General features: G+C 44.7%; 1 protein-coding gene across 2 annotated transcripts; it reads right to left on the minus strand.

Moving 5' to 3' along the window:
- Positions 1-282: 282 nt before the first annotated feature.
- Positions 283-8,474, minus strand: CCNQ (cyclin Q). Of its 2 annotated transcripts, none has more exons than XM_075835359.1 (6): positions 8,395-8,474; positions 7,624-7,721; positions 6,818-7,001; positions 3,865-3,997; positions 2,777-3,004; positions 283-864 (listed from the first exon to the last, which is right to left on the minus strand). In XM_075835359.1, the coding sequence occupies exons 2-6, from the start codon at positions 7,709-7,711 to the stop codon at positions 775-777; spliced, it is 723 nt and encodes a 240-aa protein (XP_075691474.1). In that variant the 5' UTR covers positions 7,712-7,721; positions 8,395-8,474; the 3' UTR covers positions 283-774. The 2 variants fall into 2 exon arrangements, with proteins under 2 accessions (XP_075691474.1, XP_075691475.1); XM_075835360.1 differs by lacking the exon at positions 8,395-8,474 and adding an exon at positions 8,193-8,366.
- Positions 8,475-19,981: the final 11,507 nt, after the last annotated feature.

Below are 19,981 nucleotides of genomic sequence, written 5' to 3' on the forward strand. Positions count from 1 at the left end.
CTTTTAGGATGAATTGTAAATCCGATCGTGACCTAGGCCCTCTCCTCCAACATCAGTTTCGGACCTCACAAATGCTCTTTTGGCAGAATGTCCGACAAACACACTCCAAAATCTTGTGGAAAGACTTCCCAGAAGGGTGGAGGCTGCTATAGCTGCAGAAGGGGTCAAACCCCACATGTTCCATAACACCCATGGTTTTGGAACAATGAGCTCATATAGGTGTGATGGTGAGGTGTCCTCATACTTTTGGCCAGATAGTGTATTTTCTGCTAAGAAGAAATGAATTAATGGGGTTATCCGGAACCCCTTTATTTATAAATGAAGACAAGAAATCTAACCTGGAAATGATTACGATTCTCTTTAAAAAAAAAAGAATTTGGTGTTGCCGCAGGCGTCATCCCTATAAAACAATGGAGCTCGTACAGTAATACGGTCACATGGACGGGCTTTAAGGCAACGTAAAACAACGTGTGGAACATATTCGTCTCATGATAAACGTCTCTACATGGTTATGTACACGCGTTCCGGAAAAATGTCTCCGCAGCATCAGATGTGGAGTATTCTTGACCCGCCGATGCCAGAGGTAAAGCTGTAACCGGGCCCCAGCGTCTTCCATGTTATCGCTCAGTCCTCTAGTCATACGTAGCAGACGCTTTAGTAACAAATTCGATGCATTACAAAGAAGACGTCCAGGACCCATGACAAGAGGCCGACAGTTGTGGTAAGGAAGATCCCTTAAAGCAATGGAGGTGGCCTGAGAAATAACCCCAGAGGTCAAGGTATCTCTGTATCCATAGTATATATGTGGGTCAGCTCAGATATTATGCTGTCTATGATCTCCCTGCTAATGTCTTCGCTAAACACCTGCAAGAAAACAAAATTACATTTTAAGGTTAGTACAATTTGGAAATTAAAGGAACACTCCAGACAAATCTGATACTGTGTTATGTCTAGTGCGGGGCAAAAGGGGGCGGAGCATGACAGGGATTTTCTCTTTAGTTTCTATAATTCTGTGTCATGCTCCGCCCCCTCAGGCCCTGAACTAGTCATCACACAGTATCAGTTTTCTCTGGAGCGTTTCTTTAAGGCTCTGTTCACACGGCATGTATTTGATGTGTATTTTGGTGCCTTTAACGCGCCGGTCAAAAACCGCCTCATTAAGCTTCTAATACAAATCAATTGGGAAAGCGCTCAGTTAATACATACAACACGTTTTTGAGTCCTAATTGAGCGTCAAAAAACACATGGAAAATGCGTCAAACACTTGTATTTTAAAAAGCGCTTCACAAGGAACGCTGGCGTATTTGACACGTTTACACGCTGCTTTTTTGGGCGCCGTGTGAACATGCCCTAAGAATCACATTAATGATTTTATTCTGCATTCAAAATTAATTTTACTAGCACATCTGGGCCTTATTCACACGAGCGAGACATGCATCAATGTCTAGTGATTATCTGTTCCTGGGAAAGCTGGGTGAAAGCCAATATACCTGGAACGAGAACCTAGCTTTTCAAAACTCCTGACTGACAACTCTAAGTATAGGAATGAAGGCGTTTACAAAAATGGCCGCCATTAAAGCTACCACAAGGGTGACCAAACTGCCTAATCATGGGAAGGTGGGTGTTATGGCTACTATTACAATGGCCACCCTGCTTTCCAAACGCCTGAATGGTAAAGCTGCCCAAGTCTGGGAAGGAGTGTGTTTACAGATATCATCACCATTGCTACAAGGGTGGGCACACAGCTTTCCCAAACTCCGGAATGATGAATCTGCTTAGTTTTGGAAGTGGCGGTGGTTCCACTAAATAACTAGCCAGATGAACCATACAGGAGTCTAGGAAAGCCGAGTGACCATTATGTAGGAACCGTATTGGCAGCGCCAGATCATACAACTTTCCCAGGAACAGATCGGTAGAACTTTTATCCACCTTCACATTGATGAGCCCCTAGAGATGCTTGTCACAACCAATATCCCAACACCACCTTATATACGACATACAAGCTAGTGCAGATAACAGAGAACACAAGAGACGTCTTCCTGTCACACAATAGCCAGCAATGACCTTCTCTGCGCATCGCACTTGTTTCTGTCACACAATAATAATAATAATGTTTTAAAATGGCAACGTAACCGTAAAACGAAGACTCGCTATTTACTACAGTAATTGGAAGAGAAATCTGGGGCAGTATAACCTCGCTGTCTAACCGAGAAAACAAGCGCCATCAGTCCGCCCCATCTGAATATATGACCGCTCAGACAAACCACAAACCTTTCCACAATTCAAATGACTTAAAGGGGCTCTCCGAAATCACACAAAGGGTTACTTTTTTTCCCCCAGAAACAGAACGACTCTTGTCCATGGTCTGTGTCTGATATTGCTGCTCATCCTGATTCAAGTGAATGAGCTGCAATACCAGACACGGCCCATGTACAAGACTCATACGTCCTGCAAAGGCGCTGCAGTTTATCTGTACACTTGTTGCGGGGTTCCCCTGCAGATTACAGCTCTTAGAAGTGGATAACCAGTGATCAGCTGATTTTTGGAAAACCTTTCTAACAAAAAAAAAAAAATAGACGTCCAAAGTGGACAATTCCTTTAAGCTACCTATGCTTGGCTGTTTCCGATATGGTCACCATTGAAGATTTTACAGATGTGAGCGCCCTGCTTTTCTACAGTGGGTGAGCTGGGAGAAAACCTGTGGGAGCTGTAATGGCTCTTACACTCTCCTGTGTTTGGTGGTGCCACCTAAGCGTAACACCTATAGCGTCCTCACCTTCCACCACGGAGTTTCTGCATTTTCATTGCCTGGAACGTCCACCCCATAGCACTGCAGAGCAAAGTATAACATGGCTACAGCTATATGCTGGGCCTCGTAGCGGAGGCAGATGTCCCCATGGTAGCTGTCCCGGAGAAGAGCCCAGGAAGCGGTGGCAATGGGTGTGCGATCCCAGCTGTGCCGGTTCAACCAGTTCTTTAAAGATACAAGGTAATGCAGCAGGTACTACAAAGAAAAAAACTGAAGATGGTAAGCACCCCAGAATTAGGCCTTCACCTACATTGTAATGAATGGAAACCCTGCAGTGTGCGGTCATGTCGAGCTTTCTCTTTGTAGAATAGTCCAGGTTGGCAGGAGAGTAAACAATACTGGAAGATATGGAAAGAGGAGATGAGGAAGTTGAAAAGTGTCTGTGTATACAGGTGGGTGACCCTGTGACTAAATAAAGCTCTACATAGCCTCTAAGATGGTGGACCAGGGTTGGAACTTCCTGTCCCCAGTAGAAAGTAGGAAAAGCAGCTCTGGAGCACAAACAGCTGCTCTAACAAGTGGAAGACAGTGCAGACTAAGAATAAAGAAATATATATGAGGACATGGATTTTTTTTATTTGGCTGCGTTCACATCATGTTTTGGACGTACGTCAGGAAAGATAAATGTGTCAATAGGACCCCATTAGCCGGATGGAGTAAAAAAAAAAAAAAAGTATTTTTGGCCTCTGTCGGGCTGGTATAGGTCAGTATATATATTTTTTGTTGTTGGTTAAAGTATGGAATAGCATAGTAGGCTACACCATTCCGTACAACGGGATCCCGCAAAAAAAAGTATGATATACGTTTTTTTGAACATGGGAGCCGATGGGTGACGTATGCTACTGCATGGGATGTGTCACAGGCCTCCGTTTAACAGATACCATCATAGCCTATGGGTGACAGATGCCACAGTAAGGTTTACGTAAACGTTTGAAGCTGCGTTTAACGTAATGTGAACAGGGCCTTACTTGGATGTTGATGCCAACGTGATCTTAGACGTAAAAAAGACAAGAAGTAAAAACACTAAATTAAATCTGGAGATTGTTCAGAATCACCTTGTGAGGATGGATGAAAGAGACGCGGAAGTGTAAGAGGCGGAGCATCAATAATTCACACTGTACAATGCTATCCCGCAGCTCCCAGAACTTGCCATCCACTTCAAGGGGGTCACTTCCCGGGTTCAGATACCTGCCGAAAGAAAATAGCAAAACATATCAGACAGAATTCTCTTTATGTCTTTCTGAGGCTTCGAGATTATGAGGCTACATTCACACGACAGTGAAAAACGGCCATATGACGGACTTTTTTTTAGTGGCCGTCACGCAGCCGTTTTCATGGGTATTCATGAAGTTCTATGGGTATATTCACATGGCCGTTTTTTTAACGGCCCGTGAATACCAGGCGTAAGAAAATAGAACATGTCCTATTTTTGGCCGTTTTCACGGCTAGACGACTCCCACAGAAGTCAATGGATCAGTTTTTAATGGCCGTTTTTCAGGATTCAATTCTTGTAACTGTCGGTACAAACTGATCCTGGCCGAGGATTCCCCGCACACAGCGCTACTTTGAGCGGTGAGCCAAGGAAGCCCTTGACATTACCGTTAAAATATGGACAGTGAAGTCAGGGCTTTCAACTATGGAGTCCCCGGCCAGAGCATTGTAAGATCTCTGGCCAGGGACTCCAGTCATGTAGATAGCACCCCGACTGAAGATCGCAACCCCCCTGTAGATAGCGCCACTGTAGCTCCCTCTAGGAGCGGAATCCCCGTCGGTCAGACCCCGCTCTGGCAGGGGATTCCGCTCCTGGAGAAGCCCCCAGCGTCACTATCCATATATGGATAGTGACGTCAATGGGTTACTCCTGGAGCTGAATCCCCGGCCCGCTCTGGCAGGGGATTCCACTCCCCTGACGTCACTGTCCATATATGGACAGAGACGTCAGCGGCTCAGTCTATGAGGAATACCCGGCCAGAGGGATTCTTCTCCTACAGTGAGCTACAGTGGCGCTATCTATAGGGGAGGGGGTGGCATCTACAAGGGTAGTGCTATGTGGGCTCTGTGGCACTATCTACAATGGGCACTGTGGCACTATCTATAGTAGGCACTGTGGCACTTTATATGTGGGCACTGATCCTATGTGGGAAATATCTACAGTGGGCACTGTGGCACTATCTACAGGAACATATAAAGTACCAGAGCCCCACATAGTGCCACAGTGCACGTGTGGATAGTGCCACAACTTCCCATAGTGCCCATGTAGATATTGCCACTGTAACTCCCTGAAGGAGCGGAATCCCTCTGGCCGGGGATTACACTCATAGACGGAGCACTTGACGTCTGTCCATATATGGATAGTGACGCCGGGGGATCTCCACGAGCAGAATCCCCAGCCAAAGCGGGGTCTGGCTGCCGGGGATTCTGCTCCTACAGGAAGCTACAGTTGCACTCTTTTCAAGGGGGGGTTTTAACTACAGGCAGCGGGTGCTGTCATCAACAGCTTTCCCAAGACAGGAGTCCCCGGCCAGAGATCTTGCGTTTCTCTGGCCGGGGACTCCATAGTTGAAAGCCCTGACTTCACTGTACATATATGGACAGCGCTGTCGAGGGCCTCCCGGGCTCAGCGCTCAAAGTAGCGCTGTGTGCGGGGAGTCCTCGGCCAGGATCAGTTTTTACCAAACTGCAATATTATTTGCTGTGATTTGTTGGTACGGTAATGTGAGGGTCATAGACATTAATAGACTAAACAAGATTGTCAAGAAGGCGAGTAGAATTATTGGAGGTGCGATTTAGCCGGTTAGTGCGGTGGCGGGAAAAACGATTTTGCGGAAATTTGATAGAATTGTTGCTTGCCCTCAACATCCCCTATATGATTATGTTAATTCTCAAAGGAGTTAATTTAGTAAACCCCTTCTGCAATTAAAGTGCACCAAAGACGGGTCATTTTACTACTGCTATATCCTTATTTAATACAGTGATGACCTAAATCGTTTTTTTTCCCTTTTTTTGACTGCTATTTTTATATATTATTGTTACTACTTAATCGATGTGATTTTAGGTATTAGTTTTAGTGTAAATTAACTATATATGTATTGTTGATGTCTTTTTTTACGTGGCAAACTGTCTGACTATTAATTTCCCTTTTGGGATCAATAAAGTCTTTCTTATTCTTATGACGTCGTGTGAATGGAGCCTTAGTTCTTTCATCAAGGGACCAGAAAAAAGTTGGCAAAAAGAGCACCCGCTGATATTAGCCGCTACCAGTTATACCAGCGCAGGGTGAGGAGGGCACAACACCAGTGTAAACTGAGCCTTCAAGGTGAAATCCAGGCAAAATGATCTTCAGATTGGTGCAGAGCTCAATAGTAGCCAACACTGGAAAACAAATCGTGCGTAAGCGTCACCTATCGTTTAGGGTATGTTCACAAAGAGTTTTTCCGCAGGAAGAAAAATCTGCCGCAAAAATCCTTCAGGGATTTTGAGGCAGATTTTGACCTGCCTGCACTTTCTTTGCCGTGTTTTTTGGCCGAGACCTTGGATCGCAGCGGGCATAAAACTGTCACAGACAGAAACGCAGGAAGAAAGAGCATGACTCAATGGGAGGCCATTTCGGCCGTTTTTTGGCGCTGTTTCCGATACGGTTTCTGCATCAAAACAGCGCCAAAAAAACTGTGTAAACTAGCCCTAAGGGTATGTTCATAATGAATTTTTTTGGCGCTGTTTTTGTCGTGGAAACCGCATCGCATTGATTTCAATGGGAGCTAGAGGCGTTTTTTCCCGCGAACAGAAAAAAACGCTTGTGGGAAAAAGTCATGCCGTTTCTGTCTCTGACCTCCCGTTGACATAAATGGGAGGCAGAGAAAGAGGTTTTCGCGGCAAAGAAAGTGTTGGTCAGCCTGCAAAAACCTCAGTGTGAACAGGGCCTTATAGTGAAGTGGCATCTCATCCAGGGAGATGTACAGACTGCACAGCTCCCAAATACGAGGTCACGATATTACTGACGGTTCTTACCTGTGACAAACATTTATGATGTCTCTTGTTCGGAGATGTTGCTCCTCCACCTTTCCAGCCAGGTAAATCGCAGACATAGCCACTAGGTGTGGGTCATAGGCATCTAACGTGGTCTCATGGAAGAACTTGTGATACACAGTACAAGCCGTGGCTATAGGGATGGACTGCAACCCGAGCTTCACCCCTGCAAAAGACGACATGACAGTGAGAAGTAGGACGCTGGATGATAGATTTCATCCGGTCACCACTGATGAGCACCTCATAACCAGGGGGAATTCATAGTACTGGATAGACAAATAGTGGTCAACCTGACTCTGCCCTCGTACCAGAGCCAGCCAAAGTTCTTCCTGAGTGGCAACAAAGGTCACAGCTCTCTCCGACAGCGCCAGCCCCAGCTCTCGCCCAGCGCCGGCCCCAGCGGCTGCTGCTGTGCCCCCTAGTGGCAGCGACGGCCCCAGCTGCTGCTGTGCCCCCTAGTGGCAGCGACGGCCCCAGCTGCTGCTGTGCCCCCTAGTGGCAGCGACGGCCCCAGCAGTTGTCCCCCCTAGTGGCAGCGACGGCCCCAGCTGCTGTGCCCCCTAGTGGCAGCGACGGCCCCAGCTATTGTCCCCCCTAGTGGCAGCGACGGCCCCAGCTGTTGTCCCCCCTAGTGGCAGCGACGGCCCCAGCTACTGCTGTGCCCCCTAGTGGCAGCGACGGCCCCAGCTGTTGTCCCCTAGTGGCAGCGACGGCCCCAACTACTGCTGTGCCCCCTAGTGGCAGCGACGGCCCCAGCTCTCCCCCTTCCTCACAGAATCGCTGCTTACCAGACTCCATAATAAATCTTATAATCTTGAAGTGGGTTTTCGCTGCTTTGTCTTTATCCGGCGTTTCTGTACTGGGTGAATCCTCCATCTCTACAGCGCTAGAATAAGGAAGAAGTCAGTGAAGTAAAGACGCCACGTCCATTTATTCATAACACAGAGGACGTTACTGCAGTATATAATAGTGTACGATACAGAAAAGAAAGGGCCCCCCCCCAACCCAGGTCATGGTCATTTGAGAACATATCCGTCATGTGAACAGAGCCTGACCGCCATAAAGGGGGAGTCCTATGAGATATATAGATCTCCATCTATCTATAGTGTGTGGGGGTGTGTATGTATATATATCTCATAACATGGGGTGACTGCAGTGTAATCATATATCCCATTATACACGGCCGCCATGCCGCTCCATAGCGTTTCAGTCCCCCTGATTGGCTTAGTTATTGGGAATCTGGGCACTACAACTCCCATAGTTGTCACCCGGCCGTCTTGTGACACTGTAATAAAAGGTATTGCTGCAGAACCAGACAGATTTGCTGTTCAGGAGGCGAGAAGAGCTGGGTGACTACCTCTATGGGAGTAATAACGACAGCAGCGCTGGTTGTCACCCAACTGTCCCAGAAAGAGATGTAATAGAAAGTCACAGAATTATATGTAATCATTAGGAGTCCCGGAACTACACGTCCCAGCATGCACTGCTATTCAGCACACTGGCATAGGATGATGGGATTGATAGTTAGCGGCTGGTAGAGATGAGCAGGGTCCATATACCTGATGTACAGGCGGTGCGGGCCGGTCCAATCACCCACACGCAGGCTACAGGACCTTTGATGACGTCACGATCATGTGATCAGTCACATGACTGGAAGAAGTCCGGCTGGGGGGGGGGTTTGGTTAGAATGAGCGGTGCAGGGGGAGGACGCGTGTTTGATGCAGCAGAGCTGTGTGTGTCTGATATGTATGCAGCAGAGCTGTGTGTGTCTAATGTGTATGCAGCAGAGCTGTGTGTGTCTAATATGCAACCAGCAGAGCTGTGTGTGTTTCTAATATGCATGCAGCAGAGCTGTGTGTGTCTGATATGCATGCAGCAGAGCTGTGTGTGTCTGATATGTATGCAGCAGAGCTGTGTGTGTCTAAAATGCATGCAGCAGAGCTGTGTGTTTCTAATATGCATGCAGCAGAGCTGTGTGTGTCTAATATGCATGCAGCAGAGCTGTGTGTGTTTCTAATATGCATGCAGCAGAGCTGTGTGTGTCTGATATGCATGCAGCAGAGCTGTGTGTGTCTAATATGCAACCAGCAGAGCTGTGTGTGTCTGATATGCATGCAGCAGAGCTGTGTGTGTCTGATATGCAACCAGCAGAGCTATGTGTGTGTCTAATATGCAACCAGCAGAGCTGTGTGTGTCTGATATGCATGCAGCAGAGCTGTGTGTGTCTGATATGCAACCAGCAGAGCTGTGTGTGTTCATTTATCTGTGTTTCATGCGCTTCCAAGAACCCTGTGAGTAATGTGCGCACAGTATAATTGTGTAGTAGAGCTGTGTGTGTGTCTGCACATAAAGAGCGCACAGTAGATTGTAACAGGGTCAGTTTTTAGTGTGTGCCCCTTGACCCCACTTGAGGATGGCGCAGTAGTTGGAGGCAGAAACCGCACAGTTCAAAGAAACAAAACCCCAAGCAAAACCGGAAGCAGTCAGCAGGATACACAGGGTTCACTGAATTATCGACGGCGAACCCTGGCAGGGCGCGCTCCTCTCAAAACATTGAATATAAAAATTATCAAAAAGTCGCAAAAAAGCAAGCCCTCACAAAGCTTCTTCGTTGGAAAATTAAAACCGTTATGGCCCTTAGAATATGTTTTTTGTTTTTTTTAAAAAGTGATTTTATTGCGCAAAAGCTGTGTAACGTCAAGAAAACTATATATATATGGTATCTCCATAATCGTACTGACCCGGAGAATAAATTTAACATGTCATTTACTGTATACCGCACGGTAAACGCCAGGAACAAAACAACTGAAAAACTGCCAAAATTTCTGTTTTTTTGGTCATCTTGCCTTCCAAAAATTAAAATAAAAAGTTATGAAAAAGTCACATGTATCCCAAAATTGTACCAATAAAAGCTACGGATTATCCCACACAAAAAAACAAGCACTTGCACAGCTCCGCCGACGGATGAATTAAAAGTTCTGGCTCTTGTAAGGCGCGGACGAAAATACTGATGTGCAGACCAGAAGGGAACATTCCTTCAGTTTCAAGAATTGGTTATCGAGACCCTAATATTTGGGAACCAGGAAGGTGAGCGCCTGGGCACGTCTGCTGGAAGCGAGGGCACCCGTATTATGCCAGGGCCACACGTTGCCAGTGCAGTTCCTTAAACTGCAAAGAAGGGAAGTTTCCAAAAAAGGTGTAGACACTGGTCTGTGCATAAAGAATTGTTTCATAACATACCACAAATCTATGGATTCTTTTTGATTTACCGCATTTTTATGCCCTGATATACTCCACACAGATTATATATACCCAGATATACTCCACACAGATTATATATACCCTGATGTACTCTGCCCAGATTATATATACCCTGATGTACTCTGCCCAGATTATATATACCCTGATGTACTCTGCACAGATTATATATACCCAGATATACTCCACACAGATTATATATACCCAGATATACTCCACACAGATTATATATACCCTGATGTACTCTGCCCAGATTATATATACCCTGATGTACTCTGCACAGATTATATATACCCTGATGTACTCTGCTCAGATTATATATCCCTGATGTACTCCTCACAGATTATATATACCCTGATGTACTCTGCCCAGATTATATATACCCAGATATACTCCACACAGATTATATATACCCTGATGTACTCTGCCCAGATTATATATACCCTGATGTACTCTGCACAGATTATATATACCCTGATGTACTCTGCTCAGATTATATATACCCTGATGTACTCTGCTCAGATTATATATACCCTGATGTACTCCTCACAGATTATATATACCCTGATGTACTCTGCCCAGATTATATATACCCAGATATACTCCACACAGATTATATATACCCTGATGTACTCTGCACAGATTATATATACCCTAATGTACTCCGCACAGATTATATATACCCTGATGTACTCCGCACAGATTATATATACCCTGATGTACTCCGCACAGATTACATATACCCTGATGTACTCCGCACAGATTATATATACCCTGATGTACTCCGCACAGATTACATATGCCCCCACATTATAAACTCAAATACCAGTAAAACTCCAAACAAATCTACTACCAAGCAAAATCCATGCTCCAATGGCGCTCCTTCCCTTCTGAGCTAGGAAAGTGTGCCCAAACAGCAGTTTACGACCACATATACTGAATGGCATTGCCATACCTGGGAGGACCCGCTTAACAATTTTTGGGGTATGTGTCTCCAGTGGAACAAGCTGGGCAAGACATATTTAGCACTGACATGGCAAATCAGTGGAAACAGTTTCACTTTGTACCATCCGCTGCGCATTAATTTCCGTAACACCTGTGGGGTCAAAATGGTCACTACATGCCTTGATAAATGCCTTGAGGGTTGTAGTTTCCAAAATGGGGTCACTACTGTACTGGTACCTCAAGGCAATGCGACGGCACATTTTTCATTTTCACAACCCAATTCTAATAAAATCTATGAACACCTGGGGGCGAAAATTCTCACTACACCCCTAGATTAATGCCTTAAGGGGTGTAGTTTCTCAAATTAAGTCACTTCTCAGGGTTTTTTACTGTACTAATACCTCATGGGTCTGCAAATGAGGCATGGCGCCAAGAAAACAAATCCAGCAAAATCTGCGCTCCAAAAGCAAAGTGGCGCTCCTTCCCTTCTGAGCCCTGCCGTGTGCCCCAACAGCAGTTTACAACCACATGCAGCATTTTTCCGTATGTTCGAGAAGTTGCAGATTACGGGTGTTTTTACTTCTGTATTCCTTGTGAAAATGAAAAATGTAGAGATAAAACTACATATTGTTGGAAAAAATATACTTTTCTATTTGTACGGCCCAATTCCAATAAAATCTCACCTCAAGTCCTTCAAACCTGAAATGGTGCCTGGAAAACATCCAAAATCTACTAGGTGGTCCTCCATTTTTAAAGGCCTGCGTTTTAGTCAAGTTGCACACTAGGGCCACATATGGGATATTTCTAAATACTGCAAAATCAGGGTAATAAATATTGAGTTGTGTTTCTCTGTTAACACTTGGTGTGTTACAGAAATAAATGGCTTAAAATTAAATTTTTGCAAAAAAGTACAATTTTTACATTTTACCTCCACTTTGTATTAAATCCTATGAAACACCTAAGGGTTAAAACATTTTCTAAATATTGTTTTGATTTTTTTGAGGGTATGTAATGTATAGGCTCCTCAAAGCCACATCAGAATTGAAGTGGTCCCTAAAAAAAATAGGTTTTGGAAATTGTCTTGAAAATGTATTGCTAAACTGATAAGCCTCCTAAGATCCTAAAAAAATAAAAGAACATTTAACAAATGATGCCAACATAAAGGTAGATAAATGGGAAATGCTAATTATTAACTATTTTGTGCGGTATCATTATCTGTCTGACAAACAGTGATATTAGAACTTTGAAAAATGCAATTTTTACAAAATTCTTCAATACATTTTTTTAAAATAACTAAACACAGAATGTATCGACCAATATTTACCACTAACATAAAGTACAATGTGGCACAACAAAACAGTCGCTTGGATAAGTAAAAGCATTAAAAAGTTATTCTTACATTAAGTGACACATCAAGTTTCTGTCAGAAAGGCCAAACCTTTCTTTAGATGCCATCGATGATACTCACTTTACCATGTGAGCTGGTCAGGCTTGTACTATTCTCTTAAAAAAACTAGGCCTTGGACACCCCTTTATAGCCAGAATAATGGCCCTCTGTCATAACCCTTCTGCCCACTTAAAGATTTATGGCACCTTGTTTGCTCCAATCCCTGTTTCAATGGCACTAGGCAGGGCTGCCCCTATCCCCCATTTATATGTCTTAGTGATAAAAAAACCTTTGCGCCTCCATCCTAAAAAATCCTGATATGAAAGTGATTACTATAGGCCCAAGAGAAAATAAGCGCTTGGCGATCGCTGATGACTTGTTACTTTATTTTACACAATGACATGCTTCCCTCCCTAATGGCTGAACTGGCCAATGACAGCCTTTCCAGCTAGCAGCTATTTTCACCACTTGCATGGCCTGCCAATGGTATCGAATACTTGGGCATATACGTGTTCATGCCGATTTAACTCAAGTGTAAACTCCTCTGGTTACAGATCGCTCACAACTTGGAATCCCGGCAGAAAGGGGCATTTTTATGGTTTGGCTGCGTTAATATTAAAATAAACACTCTCCCTAGACTTCTATATCTCCTTCAAACTGTCCCGACTGTTATATCCCCAGCCGTCTTGATGTCGTTGAGTTGCCACTTCTGCATTTTTATCGGGTTGAATGGTCTAAAGAAAAATGTGGGATGGGCCACCCGGATTGTAGAAAATACTATTTGGCGGCGGTCGATGCTAGGGAACTAGACTTCCTTCATGCAACTCAGGAGAAACTCTGGATATGGTTTGCTCAGTCAATCTGTCTGAGTGCACTATCCGTTCTTTCTTGGATATGGAAGAGATCTCGCCTAGCTGAACCTGTCCTCTCATATAGTACACACCAAACTCTGCTAGCTTTGCTCTCTGTTGGTAAGTCAGGCTCCTCGATTGATTCTAAAGTCCGGTTGATATCAATTATTGATAACCCCCTATTTCCTCCAGGAGCTAAAAAAAAACAAAAAGGTTATTATGTTGGACTTAACATAACCCTCTCCACTTCACCCAGGTGCTAAGAAATGAGACTTTGTCTCCATTGCAGATTTATTCCCTTCGGACAAATTACTTCCTAGGGCACCATATGATTATTCGCAACTCTCCTATTTTTATGAGTCTTAAGAAAGTCTCATAATTGCACAGGGAACTTTTCACCTTAAGAAAGATGTGCTTGTCCTCCTCTCCTCCCCAGAACTACCTTAAAGAGGCTCTGTCACCAGATTTTGCAACCCCTATCTGCTATTGCAGCAGATCGGCGCTGCAATGTAGATTACAGTAACGTTTTTATTTTTAAAAAACGAGCATTTTTGGCCAAGTTATGACCATTTTTGTATTTATGCAAATGAGGCTTGCAAAAGTACAACTGGGCGTGTTTAAAAGTAAAAGTACAACTGGGCGTGTATTATGTGCGTACATCGGGGCGTGTTTACTACTTTTACTAGCTGGGCGTTCTGACGAGAAGTATCATCCACTTCTCTTCACAACGCCCAGCTTCTGGCAGTGCAGCACTGTGACGTCACTCACAGGTCCTGCATCGTGTCGGACGAGCGAGGACACATCGGCACCAGAGGCTACAGTTGATTCTGCAGCAGCATCGGCGTTTGCAGGTAAGTCGATATAGCTACTTACCTGCAAACGCTGATGCTGCTGCAGAATCAACTGTAGCCTCTGGTGCCGATGTGGCCAACACGATGCAGGACCTGGGGCAGGAAGTGACGTCACAGCGTGATCTCTCGAGAACACGCTGTGTGTCTGTGCACTGCCAGAAGCTGGGTGTTAACGAACAGAAGTGGATGATGCTGATTCGTCAGCATCATACACTCCCATTCCTAACGCCCAGCTAGTAAAAGAAGTAAAAACGCCCCGATGTACGCACATAATACACGCCCAGTTGTACTTTTGCAAGCCTCATTTGCATAAATACAAAAATGGTCATAACTTGGCCAAAAATGCTCGTTTTTAAAAAATAAAAACGTTACTGTAATCTACATTGCAGCGCCGATCTGCTGCAATAGCAGATAGGGGTTGCAAAATCTGGTGACAGAGCCTCTTTAAGAAAGATGTGCTTGTCCTCCTCTCCTCCCCAGCACTACCTTAAGAAAGATGTGCTTGTCTTCCTCTCCTCCCCAGCACTACCTTAAGAAAGATGTGCTTGTCCTTCTCTCCTCCCTGGCACTGCCTTAAGAAAGATGTGCTTGTCCTTCTCTCCTCCCTGGCACTACCTTAAGAAAGATGTGCTTGTCCTTCTCTCCTCCCCGGCACTGCCTTAAGAAAGATGTGCTTCTCCTCCTCTCCTCCCCGGCACTACCTTAAGAAAGATGTGCTTGTCCTCCTCCCTGGCACTCCATCGCGCAGATTTATGGAACCCTCCTTGAAATTGCCCCCTTGCCCTTCCTTCCTTTTGCGCTGCATGGGAACGGGAGCTGGGTGAGATGTCTACCAATGGTCGAAGTTTTTCACTTTCAACTACAAATCCATTATTGCTGTAAAGGCACAGGAGAAATTCTTTAAAATAGTTTTGCATTGGTATAGAGTGCCCACCCCACTTCACTTCTAGTACCCCTCAGTTTCGGTTGCTGAAGGTGCGGTGCAGAGAGGGGTGCAATGTCACACATATGGTGGAACTGCTCCTTCATTCATGGATTCTGGACCCATGTCATCAAATTGACAAAGGAAATGACCTCCATATCCATTCCTAATACGCCCGAAGCACTTCTCTTCATGTCTCCTACCGATTTTCTTAATATACAATCTGTCGCTAGCTCCTTCAGTTGGCAAATAATGTTCTACTCCGACATTGGAAAAGTCGGGACCCCTACACGGGAGGAGGGGTTCACGGAAATCTCTCTCCTACATAGAATGGAGGAATTCATTGCTGATACCCCTGAGGTTGTGACATGTTATACCTACGTGCCCTCTACCCTTTTCTATTTCCCTACTTTTGTCATGTAGTCTTTCTCTTATATGTTTTTGTCTTTAGGACTCTCTTGGAGCAAAGGGTTCCTTTTTATTTTGCGTCGTATGCTATTGGAATATGTAAAACGTGAATTTAAAAAACTGAGGACTGTAATGAAGGCCATATAGGTTGTCCCTCGTTTTTTTCCAGTAACAGTCCAGACAAAACCCTGAGGGGGCGGAGCATGACACAGGGACTCTCTCTTTGGTGTTCTCTGAATCCCTGTGTCATGCTCCGCCCCCTCACAAGGCATAATACAGCTCTTTGCCTGGAGTGTTCCTTTAATTATTGGCCCTTATTTTGCAATATCATAAACTGCCACGAGATGGAGCTGCTGTCTCCTCATGATACACAAAACCAAAAGCAATGTAGTGAGCCTGCAGCAGTGACTTGGCATTAGAATTGTCATGCCAGGGTGCCCTGCACAAAAGGATTTTTTTCCAACTTTATCAATACACATGGTAACAAACCGTCAACCAGATCCATGAGCTGCAATGCCTCCCCCTATATCTCTGGTCCCGTGCCTCTCGGCTAAGTGCCGGCACTAGGTAGCACTGTCTTCCCTAAATATTCTCTCCTTTCCTCCGGTTGCCATGGTGGTACAGATGCTGCATGGTTACAGAGCACGAAGCATTGCTCATCCAGTCTTCCCTGCTTGCTTGGCTGTGAATTGAAACTTTTTTTTTGTGTAAAGCCTGCTGGGTGATTCTAAACTTAGCTCTCGATGTCACTGCCAGAAAGGTGGGCTGGTGAAAACGTCCCCATCTGCCCACAAATGGCAGGAACATTGGTAAATTAGTTATAGGAGAAACCTCGAGCTGCGAACTAACAAGGTCACCGAGTAACTTCATGTTCTGTACAGCAAATGCTTTATATTTTATATTCAGAGGAGGTGATGTCATAATCGTGACATCACAAAGCCGTATATTATGTCATTCATGCCGACAATTATCACCCTCGTATGAAGGGTCCCAAGACATACATGATGGCGGAGGGGAGACAACCTTGACAGCTCACCTTTCCTTCAATATACATCAGATGTGGCTTCTCCAACCAAAGGCTGTCAGGGTATATTGAGAGTTGTAGTTTTGCAACAGCTGGAGATGAGCTTGGCAATAGATCCAAACTAAAATTATGGGATCCATCAAGCTAAGTGATAAACTTCTGGGATTCTCTGAAGGTATTGAGTGATATGTTGGTTCTTCCATTGAAGGACTACCTCTGAATACTTCTAAGTGGAGGATGTTCCTTATTACAAGGATCTACAGTCGGAAACCAGGCAGTCCCAGAACCTAGTTGGAGCTATCATTACTGGTCCATAGAGGGGCATACATAAACTAGATGGGGTCTCATATCAGAATGCACCAAAGTCCAAAATCTGTGCAGATTAATTCTTAATATGTCTATCTCCATGGGGACTTTTCCAATACAGGGCTCCAAATCTAATTGAGAGCCATAGTTAAAGAGGACCTGTCACCTCTCCTGACATCTGTTTTAGTAAGTACTTGTATTCCCACTAAAATAACAATTGTGGAGCATCTTTACTTAGAACCCGGAATCGTGCCATTCCTCTGTTATTCCTCTTAGAAATGTCTGAATAAAATGACAACTGGGTGTCACCAGTTGGGGGTGTGTCCCTACACATAGTGTCCAATCAGTCCTGCCAGAGTGACAATATGTAGGGACACGCCCAGACAAGGATAATGGTTACACCCAGTTGTCAATTTATTTGTACATTTTCATGAGCAATAACAATGGAGCAGTGCAGAGGTCTAAGAACAGATGTTCTAGAATTGTTATTTTTTGGGGGCATACAAGTATTTACTAAATCAGGAGAGATGATAGGTGCTCTTTAAATGAAAAAAGTCTTCTTACCAGCAGCCACCACTAGAGGCAGCTTAGCAGCTTACTGCATACAAACGTATTGGTAAAACAGTATGCAGTAAGCTCCCCCTAGTGGTGGCTGCAGACAGACTGCTTGTTGTCATTTAATTCTATGTCTATCCAGGGAATTTGGATCTCTGTATCAGGAGAATAGAGCTTTTATTGTTATAATGATAAATTGTGTTTGACATTGAATTTGATGGAAGCCCTAAGAGGAAGTGATAGAATTTTTATTTCCCAATGAGTAATGTGGGATATCCGGTGGATGTTCCTACCCCTGTATAGGCGGGCCGCCTTATTTTTCAAGAGGCATAACTAGGGGAGTAACATATTAGGATGGTAAAAGGGAGGAAAGAATGGGGTAGTGGCTGTGTATAATACATGTATACATGGGTGACTGGTTGACCAAGGACAGATTTTCTTAACCTACAAAATGGCTGACAATGGTTGTAACCACTTTTCCCAATGTGGAATGAGCCATGTTGAAGTTAGTTTATGAAAAAAATTATGTCACTTTATACTTCATGATGTCATTGGCTCCATGAGAACTGAAAAATGCTGTGAAAAAGTATTTGCCCCCTTTTACATTATTGCGCCACCCTAAGCATTAATCATTTCAACCAGTAACCAATCATTAACCTTCAGATAATTTGACATCAGTAACACACTAGGCTGAGTGGATCCTGCTATAAGTAAGTGACCCCCTGTATGTAGTGTTATCTCCGTCAAGCAGACCATTGTTGTTGTAGTAGTCGCCCACAAGTTCTGCCAGCGCTTGCAGCGAGCTGTCTGAGCGCTGCCCCAATGAATCAGGTTGGCGTGTTCTGCGGAGACAATGGTGCTGTTGTGAATGCAAACCGATATAGGAACTGCCCAGGGCATCGCTAGGAACACAATACCCTCAGTCAGTAATATAAGCGTGTGTACATGTAGGCAGCCTAAAGAGCATTTCCCCCTAAAAATACATAAATATCTCATTGAAAAATCCTCCTCAAGTTGTTAAACATTCCATCCAGCTGTATCTGTGTCTGGGAAAGTTGTGTGATAACTACAATGGCCGTCAGTACACTTTCACTCATGAATGACAGATCTGCCCAGTTATGTAGAAAATGAGAGAGCGGGATGTATCATTCTAAGAAAGCTGAGGGGGAGCGGTCATGGCGGCCATATTGGCATACTTGCTAACTCTCCCGGAATGTCCTGGAAAAAAGGAGACCTCCGTGACTCCTGGAAGAGGGTCCTGTATTACTTAGTCTGGGGATCTGATCCAGGGGTCTGGTCTGGGTCAGTATTTAGGGGGTCTGAGGTCTATATTTGTTTATGGGGTCAGGTCTGTATTTGTTAAGCGGGTCTGTATTACTTTTGGGGGTCTCTGTTTATTTAGGGCTCTGAGGTCTGTATTAGTGGGTCTATATTTAGGGGGTCTGGTCTGGGTTCTGTATTACTTTACGGGTTCCAGTCTGGGTTCTGTAATACTTTAGGGTTACTGGTTTGGGGGTCTGTGTTTAGTGGGTCTGTATATAGGCGTTACCTATAGGGGGGTTTAGGGCTGTATGGCGTTATCCACAGGGGGAGGGCTGTATGGCGTTATCTACAGGAGGAGGGCTGTATGGCGTTATCTACAGGGGGCTGTATGGCGTTATCTACAGGGGAGGGCTGTATGGCATTATCTACAGGGGGAGGGCTGTATGGCGCTATCTACGGAGGGCTGTATGGCGTTATCTACAGGGGGAGGGCTGTATGACGTTATCTACAGGCGGGCTGTATGGTGTTATCTATAGGGGGCGCTGTGTGCCGGAATCTATAGGGACTGACTATCTACAAGGGGGGTTGTGTGATACCCTGGGGAGGGGGCCCCCAGTTAAAAGTTTGCTATGGGGCCCAGTCTTTCCTAGTTACGCCCCTGTTTATTTGTAAAGGGGCTCTGGTCTGGATCTGTATTCAGGGAGTCTGGTTTCTTGTCTGGGCTCTATATTTGTTTAGGGGTTCTGGTCTGGGGTCTGTATTTAGGTGGTCTTGGGTCTATATTTGTTTAGGGGTTCTGGTCTGGGGTCTATATTTAAGTGGTCTTGGGTCTATATTTATTTAGGGGTTCTGGTCTTGGGTCTGTATTTTTTAAAGGGATTCTGGTCTGGGGGTCTGTATTAGTTTAGGAGTTCTGGTCTGGGGTCTGTATTTAGGTGGTCTGTATTTATTAAGCGGTTCTATATTCAATTTGGATGTGATGTAGGGGGTCATTTCTGATTCAATTGCCGTAGGTTGGGGGTAAATTCTATATAATCTGTTAAAGCATAAGATAAAAATGCTTCATATATATCGCTTTTAAGAACCTCCCTGATGTTCCTTCTCAAAAGTTGGCAAGTTTTCATGTTGGTAGTCACCGAGCTTTCCCAGAAACAGATATAACAAATAAAATGGCTGAATTTAATTCAGAATACCTCAGTTGTGTCAGGGCTGGTGTGTGTGTGTGTGTGTGTGTGTGTGTGTGTGTGTAAACAGGGCCATTAAAGGCAGGAGTGTAACTATAGTGGGGGCAGAGGTTGGAGTTGCACCCGGGCACTGAAGCCTGAGGGGGGCACAAAAGGTCTCTGCCCATATGATGCCTGATAGTTGGAGGTTAC

The sequence above is a fragment of the Rhinoderma darwinii genome, chromosome 8 (genome assembly GCF_050947455.1).
Source record: "Rhinoderma darwinii isolate aRhiDar2 chromosome 8, aRhiDar2.hap1, whole genome shotgun sequence".
NCBI classification, from domain to species: domain Eukaryota; kingdom Metazoa; phylum Chordata; class Amphibia; order Anura; family Rhinodermatidae; genus Rhinoderma; species Rhinoderma darwinii.

Coding starts and splice junctions, on each gene's coding strand:
- CCNQ (XM_075835359.1), bottom strand. CDS start 7,711: ATGGAGGATTCACCCAGTACAGAAACGCCGGATAAAGACAAAGCAGCG. Junction 3,005..3,864: donor CTTTCATCCATCCTCACAAG/GTGATTCTGAAC, acceptor TTTTCTTTGTAG/TACCTGCTGCATTACCTTGT. Junction 865..2,776: donor CAGAAACTCCGTGGTGGAAG/GTGAGGACGCTA, acceptor GTTTTCTTGCAG/GTGTTTAGCGAAGACATTAG.